The following is a 10,718-nucleotide window of genomic DNA, read 5'->3' as shown; positions in this document are numbered from 1 at the left end:
TCGATGCTCAGAATCAGGAATGAACAGCCCTGCATGTAGAACAAAATCCTTTCCAAACATGAAGCACACAGTGGAAGGATGCACATGCACACTAATACCAAGCCGTGTGGTTAATCACAACTACCGATGGTACGATCGTCTTCTTCCATGTGTATTCCCCAAATGCATGTGATCGATCTATCGGATCACACAATCTGAAAGCACAAAGGGAGAACTCGAAAACCACTTCACTTAATCCTCCCGACAGAAACTTTGCCCGAAATGTCAGTTTGTTTTGTCGCCTCTGGTCATTTCATTAACGGTACGCATCGAGTACCTAGCAACATTTCAAATTGATTTGCACAAAAAAGGAGGCATTAAGCTAAGAAGAATGTACAAGTGTGGAGACCTTCCATATTCTGATCACGGTAGTAAGATACAAAACATGACTGTGGCAATTGATGATAAAGCCGATGTCCGTTTCCAAGTGTTGCAAGCGTTGGCCGCGATTTGCACTATAAATTCACAACTGTTTAGCGATGGGTTGCGGGTAACGACCTTGCCGAGACCATTGAAAGAGCAGGTACCAAGCTGTTGATTCTGCCTCTGAAAATATTGGTTGAATGCATATGAAGCGTTCCCATCGGCATCGAGATAAGGATGGCAAGAGCAGCCGTAGCCAAGAGATGTGCAGTCAGAATTCGTGCAGGCATATGTGACACTGTCGGTAAGAGAGGACAAGTCGCTTGCATATTGGTTCAACACGCACCACTGTTGCGTTAAGAAATTCACGCCCGATGCTTGAACCAGAGCCCGCCCATTTGAGCCCGAGAGAGAAAGAGAATACTTGGGCCTGCCATCATACCGAAATATGCCCCAATGTCTCTCAAAATTTCCGGGCGCTACGCTCTTCATATCCTCGTCAATAAGGCTGAAAAGATAGAAATCAATGGCCGTATTCGGCCGTCGGGGTGTCCCCATGTTACTTGTAACGTGGTTCACAAAGCCTTGATTGAACTTCGTGGCATAATCAACATTGGCATTGACATCCCCATCAGTAGGCCAACCTATCTCTCCCACTATTATGCTCACATTGTCATACCCTGCTGTAGATAATGCTGCTACTAGCGAATCGTAGCTAGCATCGAAGACATTGTTGTATGTGTAGGGCTTATCTACAACTGGAGAAGCTGCACCATCGAAGAATGCATAATCCACTGGAAAATGCCTGTCATTGTAGAGACTTATGAAAGGATATATGTTGACAGTGAAGGGGCAGTTATTTTGCGCTAGCAGGGCAACGATCTGCATCATGTTGTCTGCTAAATCACTTCTAAAGACAGAACGAGACGGGACTGAAGACGTTGAGAGAACATCAGCATTCATTGGCACAGTGGCTTTGATTTGATCTCCCAAGCCTGCATTGTCAAGTGCTTGTTGGATGTTTCTAAGCGCAGGATAAGTCGTGGTCAGGTAGCTGCCGTTGTAACTTTTCAGGAAAGGCTCGTTCCCAACAGCTACGTACCTGCAAGAGAATGCCCAACTAAAGAACTCAGAGACGAGCTCGAAGGTTCCATAGAAAACAGACAACGGATAAATCAACCCCAACGCAAAATACGCCAGTGACAGCAAACAAACGAGGCAAGCCTATTCTACTCAAAAACTGCCGTACATACAAACTTCAAGATGTTGATGCAGCCTAGGAATATACAATCTAAGGCTTGAGAGGTCGCCCAAATCACGCGACCAGAAAGACCGCAGCCCCCTGACTGATCAAACGCTAGGCAGAGAAGATTCTGCGAAAGGGTTCTTGGTGCTCACGATCGAGAAAGCAATGCTGGCTAAGTGGTGCGCGCAAAAGAGCTCAGAATGACGACGGTACGGCAACAAGGAGACAAGCTGATGTCGTGTTTTCAGTACTCGAGTCTAAGCAGGGGGGAGGAGAAGCACCAAAAACGAACGATGAAGCCAAACTTTTCTGCGATTTCAAGCAAGAGGACGCCGTAAGATTGAAGTGATAAGCGAGTAATGCAATCAGAGAACAGAATGGGATACTATTCACGTACTTGATGTTCGTTCCGCCCGAGTACAAGTAGCGAACAACATTGTTCTTCACCCAGGTGTTTGCTTGAGCTGGATCCGCCATGCTGAGGAGCAGATTGTTAGGAATGCCCACCATCACCTCGATACCAGAGTTGGCTAGCGCCATAAGCACGCTGCTGTTGGAATCAAAGAGCTTCACTTTGGGTATGTGATTGTCCTTCAACATTTTGACGATCGTCCCGGGAGACAGGGGGTGAGAAGATTGAGTTCCCCAGTTGACACCAAGAGCCAGAGCCGACTGGGAGAGAGGTGCCCAAATGACAGAGAGAGCGCAGAGGAGAAAAATGGGTGGCTTTGTGGTGCAAATGGGGAAGCAATGTGGAGAAGGATGAGGGGTCATGGTGAAGGAAAAAGGAGGGGGATGGGGGGGCTAATGGGGTACAAAAAAGAGGAGGCAGATCAGAAAACAGTAAACGATAGGATGCAAAATGTAGAGACAGAGACAGAAAGAGAGAGAGAAAGAGAGAGCTGGGAACTACCACAAACGCTGCAATGGTAGAGCAGCATGCCAAAGCAATGGAACATCAGAGGAGCAGAGAGAGAGAGAGAGAGCGCAAAAAGAATGGATGGATGAGAAAGAAATAAGCACTTCAACAAGGACTAAGAACAGGTAACTTAGAGGGAGATGCCATGGAGATGCTCTTAGTTTGTTGCTTGCAAAAACAGAAGGCAGGAAGCTTCAAAGGGATGGAGTACAGTAGGATACAAATCACACACACACACATATACACACATAGAATGCTGTTGTTGTTGGCTGTGTTCTGCAACACGCGTGCTACATTGGCAAAGGTACTCGATTCACTCGAGCCTCGAGTGGAATTCTCTGCCATGCTGCCGTTCTTAACTTATACATTTTGTTGTGTTCCATTCTGGGTGGTGTTTTTGCTATTGCCTTTTCTATGTAATAATGCTCTTGTTGCGATTGTGCCCCTATGAGCCCCTTCTTTTGTGCTAAAAAATGTGGGTGTTGTTGGCTGAGTTTTTATTTTGCTGATTGTTAGAAATTGCAACTCTCTTTTTAGAAAAATAAAAAATAAATAAATAAAGTAGCCGGGGGAAGGCCTTGAAAAAAAAAACCCTACAAAAGGTGGCCAAAAAAATGGGCAGGGCCCTAGGCCTACCACTCATAGAGTAGAGGGAGAGCTCTATTTGATCTGTTTCCAGTGCCAGGCTAAATCACCCAAGCATTACAACTCTTCAAGTAGGTTTCAAGGAACTTCATCAATATTTTAAACACTCTCCACACTTTCCCTTGTAACTACCTCCTACATCATCGTCACATCGTCCTCTCTTATATTTGTTAATGGCACCTACACCAAAAAGTGAACGACTACTCGGAGGCAGCACCAATCCCACCTGTATGCGTTTTTTTTTTTCACACACCCATCGGAGTTCCTAGCGAGGGGCACCCACCTTGGACCGATGGGCACACGATCCACAACTGTGGTCAACTCACACACCACACACACACACACCCAACCACATGTAGGACACTAGGCCCCACAACCTCCAAGATTTGAGACCATGACCTTGGGATTGAAAGCCCAATGCCCAAACCACTAGGCCAAAGCCTTGGAGGCAATCCCACCTTGTAAGTTACATATAAATAAGGCCATAGATCTCTTGCTCTCCTTTGTGCTCTCTCTCTTGAATATTATTTGGCATCCCTTCTAAGCATCGTATCACCTCGTATGTCTTGTAAAACCATTTAGTATGTCCTTCCTCTCCACATGGCATCTTCCCATTGCCATACTTTGCTGGCATTCGACGCTTCATAGTCTTATAATATTGTCCTTTCATAATTTCAATAGGCTGCCCCAATTCAATCGCAACCAAACTCTCTCCAATTTTCATCCATGTCAATAAGCCATGGCATATCAACAGTTTTAGTTGTGTTCCAACAAGACCCAACCACCTACTCTTCGTTTTCTTTGGGCATGTTCTCGCCAAGCCAATTTGCTCCGGCTAAATTAGCCTCCCCATACTAACAATGGCCACTTATGTTCATTTTTTATCCCCCAACTCACTCAAAATGTTGTCCATTTAGAGCTTGAATGTGGACTATATGAACAATGCTATTTCTTGACATCATGTGCCCTCTACATAGCACAATGGTCTAGATCAAGTTTGTTGTTCTGCTTGCAGTTCTCCGTCTCTATGGCTGTAGAACTTCTCAGTTTCTACGCCTTCCGCTTGTGCTTCCTACACATCTTTTGGGTTCTTGCGTGTCTTCTGTGCGACGCCACGCGTCTATTGGTCGATTGCATCTGCAAAATCGCTTCTGCGCATCTTCTGTGCGATGCCATGCAAAACTGCTCTTGCACATCTACAACAGACCTCGCGCCCCCCCTTCTATCTTCTTCTCCTTCTCTTTCTCTTCTCTTCTCCTCTCCTCTCCTCTCTTTTTATTAAGGAGTGGGAATTAAACCCAAGACCTCCCCATTCACAAAAGGAAGACTTACCAATGGGCCAGTAAATAGAAAGTGATGAAAGTGTAATGATATTGCTTATATGGTGAAATCTCATGAACTGTAACTCTCTAACTGTAGGGAGTTTCCTCTTGTTGTAAAAAGCAAAAGTACTTCATTTCATGTGCTCTATTCATATCTGATACTAGATCATAGATTTTGAACTTTTTCAAATTCACTCCTTGGACGTACACCACACAAGGAGGTGGATATTTATGTCACTTCTCGACGAGTTCAAGGATTTGGTGCTTGGTCCTCCAGTCATCACAGCTACCAATTGGCGAGATCTCTTTATTGATCTTCATGTCAATCTTCAACAACTGATTGTACAATGCATGGTTCAAGGAGATGACAGGTGGGATGATACACCATGGATGATTCAAGGTGAAGAACTAGTGATACACTGGGAGGACTTTGATTTCAATTCTACTCATTGTGCAGTGATCGAGCTACTTGCTACATCAGAGGTAATTAAAAGGGTGACATTCTTTGAAGGGTGGGATGCTCCCCAAGCTTGGGGGGAGATTTGGTGCATCTGCTTATTAATTCCTGTGGATAAGCTCATCTTGAATGATTTCTTCTCGATCTCACTACAAAGGTTTCTAAGGCTTGGCTATGGTTGGTAATGTTTCGACCAAGGAATCCCTTTGTACCTAATCAACCTTTTGTACCTCATTTTGAGCTTCAAGTTGTAATACTTTTTTGTTTAAAGATAAACTATTAACAAAGGATTGCAAGTTTATTTGGTGCTGAACATCTTGCTCAAGTATTGAATTCTCCCTACCCTCTCCTTCTACCTATCTCAAGTGGACTACCGAGAAACTTGGGATGTCGGGATTTTAGTCTTGGTGTGATGACATCTTGGCTCCTCCAATTTAACGGCACATACAAACCTTCGACCAAGGCTACTGGTATGGGTGTGACGCTCACTTCACCAGGGGGTGAGGTGTATTGTTATAACAAGTCTACACCAGCAAGTACTTGCAACCAAGCTGAGTACTTGGCACTCATTTTTGGGCTACAAAAGGCGCAAGAACATCGCATCAAGCAACTTGAGGTGTAAGGAGATTCTCAAATCATGTGTGAACAAGTTGGTGCAGAGCGAAGGCTTGGTTCCACAACATCAACAAGCATTGGAACTTTGCCAACAATTTGAAGAGGTAAAAATTTAGCATATCCCTCGAGCTCAAAATATAGTTGCTGATTTCTTGGCACATGAAGCTTATACTTCAATGATGCATGAAGTGAGTGGAAGTACGCCCCAAGAAAGCTGCAAGCCACGAATGATCGTGATCATCTGTAAGGAATGCAAAGCTTGTGGTCATCATGAAACTAAGTGTTGGGTATATTTGATACGAGTTTACCGACTTCGGAAGATCATTAGAAAGGTCCTTAAGGACATTGCACAAAAGAAGGATGCCAAATCAGACACCCCTTGAAGAAATAGCATGGCGACTACAAGAACTGGAAGAAGCTAAAGGTGATGTGCAAGCTCTCCAACTATTGACATTTGTCATGGCATTCTTGTTTGCCTTGATGAACAACCTCATGCAGTGCTGCATCTCTAACCCTCGCTTGTAAAGATGGATGCAATATCATGAGGGTTGGTCCTTTTAAGATTGTCTATGAGCTATTCTATGCTGAAGATTCTTCCCATATAATATTTCACAATACACCAGTCACACCCTACCCTGCCTATGTGTGCTTTGTGGATGTATCTTCACCTGATTTTCAGTTCAAGCTACCTCTTTCCATTGTTTGCCAATAGATAAGCCTCATTTCGTCTCTCTCTTTTCCATTTTTCAAGCATGGCTGACATTATCGTGTTCTGTGGATAGGTTGAAGAAAATCCAAATGAGTATCTTGTGGCCTTCAAGCGCCGTTGTGTTTCTCTCAACTTTCTTACTGAAGATAGATGGCTATTGGTTCTTCCCACATTTCTAGAGGGTTTGGCTCAAGTGTGGTATGAGAAGGAGGATGAAGAAGTTCACCAAAGCTGGCCAAGGTTGACAGCAACGATGATTGAGTATTTTGGCAAAGAAGAGGAGCCGGAGAATGTGTACCTACAGGTGGCAAACTTGAAGCAGTTAGAAGGTGAGACGGCACGTCGATATGTGGATCGAGCAGCCATGCTCCTGGACCATTTAATTGCTACACAGGAGGACAATGCCAGATTTCGAGCTGGAATGACTCAACATGTGGTGGGCTACCTTGTAGCAGGAGCAAGTGACGAATTTCGCCTCAAGTTTAAATGGGAGGATCCAAAAACTATGGTGCTAGCACATGAGATTGCTCAAAAGTTTGATAAAGTTCAATCTGACCCCTCTTTAAAAAAGACGATTGTCCCTCCACAACCCCCTCAATTCTTGCAACAACAACCTCGGGGTTCCAACTCAGGGGCATACCCCCACCCCTCATCAGGGATGTATCCACTGCCTCCACCTCAAATGTATGGTCCTCCCTTAGATGCTTACCCTCAACAAGGAGTATATCCTCAACCTCTGCCTGGAAGATTTTCCCAGCCTCGCCCACGAGCCCCCCTCCTTCCTACTCCCCCGGTCCCTCCTGCTAAAGAACCCGGAGTCGATGACCTAGCCAAGGCCCTGAATGATCTTCGGCTTGAGATGGTGGTTGGGCATCAGAAATCAAGCCAATCACCCTCCAAGAGAACATGCCAATGTTGTGTGCTACAAGCGCCACCAAAAGGGTCATTATCGCACGGAATGTCCCAATATTCCAAGGGTGAATCTTCTAAGTGAATCAGGCACCGAGGATTTTGACGTGGAGATCCTTGACCTTGGGAAAAGAAGTCGTACCACCTCGGACCCCTCTCCAACCTGAGCCGCCCCAGGAAGAAGGTGTCCTTCTCATAGCCCTCAGATGCTGAGATGGCAGACCCACCAATAGAGAAGACTAAAAGATCTCGTTGGAGTAAGTGGTCGCCCTCGGATTTTCCCATCAGCTCGGGGTAAGGAGATTATTCGGTCATTCAGGACCTTGCTCGTCGGTCTTTGAGCATCACGCTCCCTCAACTAATAGCATTAAGCCCTAAGGTGAGACATGAGCTGCAACAAGGGCTCTCAACAAGGAGGAGCAAGAGAAAGGGAAAGGTACGAGAGGTCTCTTCTATCTCTGAAGAAATTGATCAGCACCCACATACAGTAGATGTCATCATAGATGATTGCCGTGTCAAAAGTGTGTGTCAATGGGGGAGCTGCATGTAATATCATGAAGAAATTGAATTTGAAATGCACAAGGCATTCCTCCACTCAAATCAAGGTAGCATATGGTCGATGACTCGCCACCCTAGGAGTCATTGAGGATTGCCCATCACTATCAATGGGTTAACCACCACCGTCAATTTCTATGTAGTGGACATCAAAGATATAGGCAGGAGTTACCCAGCCATACTCGAGAGACCATGGTTGAGAAAGAGTGATGAAGTCAGCTATTAAAAGATAGGACACATATCTTTTGGCGATTTTAAGGAGAAGATCTTGGTGCAACCAGGTGCCACTGAACCAGAAGAAGAAGAGGAGCAAGACAGTGATACTCTCTCATCCTCAGTGTCTGAATCAATGGAAGAATCAGACGGGGGGGAGGAGTTCTCAGAGGAGGAAGTTTACATGATGGGGGTGTCTTTGACCCCGCCACATGTAGAAAAGGTAATAGCTAGTCCTCAACAGCTTGAATCTATGCTTTCCCCAGAACTCACACCAAGTGAGAAAGACGAATTCCTAGAAATGTTCAAAGATTTCCCTGACCTCTTCGCAACTAGCTACTGCCACCTTCGCCATGTGATTACCATAGAGCACAAGATAGAGCTGAAGCCTGATGCGAAGCCTGTGGCTTAGAAGTATCGAAGATTAGGGCCCCTACAGATTGATGCTTTGTGCTCAGAGTTGCAGAAACTTGTAAAAGTTGGTTTTATTATTCTGGTTCACAATACTGAATGGGTTTCACCAGTGGTAGTCACCCCAAAGAAAAACAACAAGTGGTGGGTCTGCATCGACTATAAGAAACTCAATGCAGCCACCAAGAGGGACCATCATCCTCTTCCCTTTCAAGACCTCATTCTTGAGAAGGTAAGTGGTCATGAGATGTATACTTTCTGTGATGGTTACCTCGGGTTTTATCAAATCAGAATTGCTGAGGAGGATGTGCTTAAAACCACATTTGCCACACCCTGGGGGATGTTTGCAATCAAAGTAATGCCATTCGGCCTCACCAGTGCTCCTGCTACGTTTCAAAGATTTATGCAGATGGTGTTTGCTCCATATTTGGGGGTTTTCTTGGAGGTGTTTTTAGGAGGCTTTTAGATGATTTCTGTATATTCTCGGCACATAAGGAGCACATCATGAAGGTTAGGTTGGCCTTCCAAAGGGTTAATGATGCGAATGGTAGCCTCAACCTTGATAAATGCACCATTGGAGCCACTCAAGGGAGGTTACTGGGACATATTGTCTCATCCAAGGGCGCCAAGCCTGACCTCGAGAAGGTAGAAGCTATCCTCAAGCTCTCCCCGCCAACAACCAAATGCCAGGTACACTCATTTATCAATCTAGCAGGATACTATCGTCGCTTCATTGATCAATATGCTGCTTTGATGCAACCCATGACTATGCTATTAAAAGATGGAGTTGATTTCTCTTGGTATGAGGATTGTGATCATGGGTTTGTACAAATCAAGAGTGCTTTGGCTTCAAAACCCATTCTATGCAATCCTAATTGGTCAAAGACTTTCTATATCAATCGTGTGTTTGGTGAGCATACTCTGGCAGGTATTCTTCTCCAGCAAGGGGAGGATCAGTTCATGTATCCTGTTCGATTTTCTTCTCAATAATTGCTCGAAACTGAACGATGCTACTTTGAGGCTGACAAGCATGCTTTGTCTTTGGTATTCTGCATTGAGAAATTTAAGCATTATGTGGCTGGAAAGTCCATCATAATCTGCAGCAATGCTCTTGCAAAGGAGGTTCTTCAATCACCAAATCCCATGGGCCGGTTGGCCAAATGGTTGGCAGTTTTACAAGAATATGCTTTTTCTTTCAAATTTTGTAAAAGGGGGTTGTTCCAACTTGAAGAATGCTTTGATTGATTTAGAGGAGTGCCTCGATGTAACCCTTGTAGCAGCCATAGAAGTTGGGGATCCATGGTACGGTGGTATCTATAGATTTTTGACCGCTTTCTCCTTTCCTCCAGAAAGTACTAGCTATAAGAGAAAGAAGATCCGCAGAGATGGTAGGCGCTACACTCTCTTTGATGGGGTGTTATACCGTCAAGGCCTGGATGGGGTACTAAGATGGCCATTGATGTAGATGAAGTACCTGAGGTATTGAAGCATTATCATGATGGATTTTGTGGAGGCCATTATGCCGGTGGCTATACAGCTAAGAAGATTTTACATGCTCGGTACTACTGGCCAACCTTGTTCAAGGATGTCACTATGTATTGCAAAACTTGTGAACCATGCCAATTCTTTAGTAGGAAGGATTTGCATCCTGGGCAACATCACCTAGTGATGTCCATCCATCTGTTTCAGAAGTGGGGAATAGATTTTGTTGGGCCCATGCCCATGACTGCCCGCAAAAAGAAGTATCTTCTGGTAGCCACTCAGTATGTCACTAAGTGGGCTGAAGCTATCGCCCTCCCCACTGCAAATGGTAAGGCAGTTTCAAATTTCATATTTGAATGTATCTGCACAAGGTTTGGGACACCCATGGAAATAGTATCTCACCATGGGAGTCCATTCTTAAATGAAGCAATGGAGTTGCTCATGGATCGCATGGGTATTGATCATCACACTTCTAACATCTATCATCTAGCATCCATGGGACAAATGGAGCGGACCAATGGCCTCCTTTGTAAAACCATGGGGAAAATTGCTTTAAGGGACAGGAGCCAGTGGGATCAAAAGGTCACCAAAGCCATGTGGGCTTACAACATCACCCATAAAACATCTACAGGTCACACTCCTTTTGAGTTAATGTACGGTACTGAGGCAGTTTTACCACTAGAGATAGAGATTCCGGCCTTGAGATTGGCACGAGAACAGAGGATGACAGAAGATGAACATGTAGAGGCTAGGTTGGTACAACTTGAGAAGCTAGATGAAACCCGACGCCTTGCACTCCATCAAACAAAGATCCAAAAGGACCGACAAAAGGC

The 10,718-nt window shown here is 44.9% G+C and overlaps 1 protein-coding gene across 1 annotated transcript; it reads right to left on the bottom strand.

Moving 5' to 3' along the window:
* Positions 1 to 387: 387 nt before the first annotated feature.
* On the bottom strand, positions 388 to 2,304 carry LOC147900080 (glucan endo-1,3-beta-glucosidase 8-like). The gene is made up of 2 exons (XM_087377122.1): positions 2,046 to 2,304; positions 388 to 1,504 (listed from the first exon to the last, which is right to left on the bottom strand). The coding sequence occupies exons 1-2, from the start codon at positions 2,246 to 2,248 to the stop codon at positions 403 to 405; spliced, it is 1,305 nt and encodes a 434-aa protein (XP_087233248.1). The 5' UTR covers positions 2,249 to 2,304; the 3' UTR covers positions 388 to 402.
* Positions 2,305 to 10,718: the final 8,414 nt, after the last annotated feature.

The sequence above is a fragment of the Dipteris shenzhenensis genome, chromosome 7, assembly GCF_047967505.1.
Source record: "Dipteris shenzhenensis isolate YYH24624 ecotype China chromosome 7, Dip_SZ_1.0, whole genome shotgun sequence".
In the NCBI taxonomy this organism is placed as follows: Eukaryota; Viridiplantae; Streptophyta; class Polypodiopsida; order Gleicheniales; family Dipteridaceae; genus Dipteris; species Dipteris shenzhenensis.
This window is presented reverse-complemented; position numbering and strand designations above follow the sequence as displayed.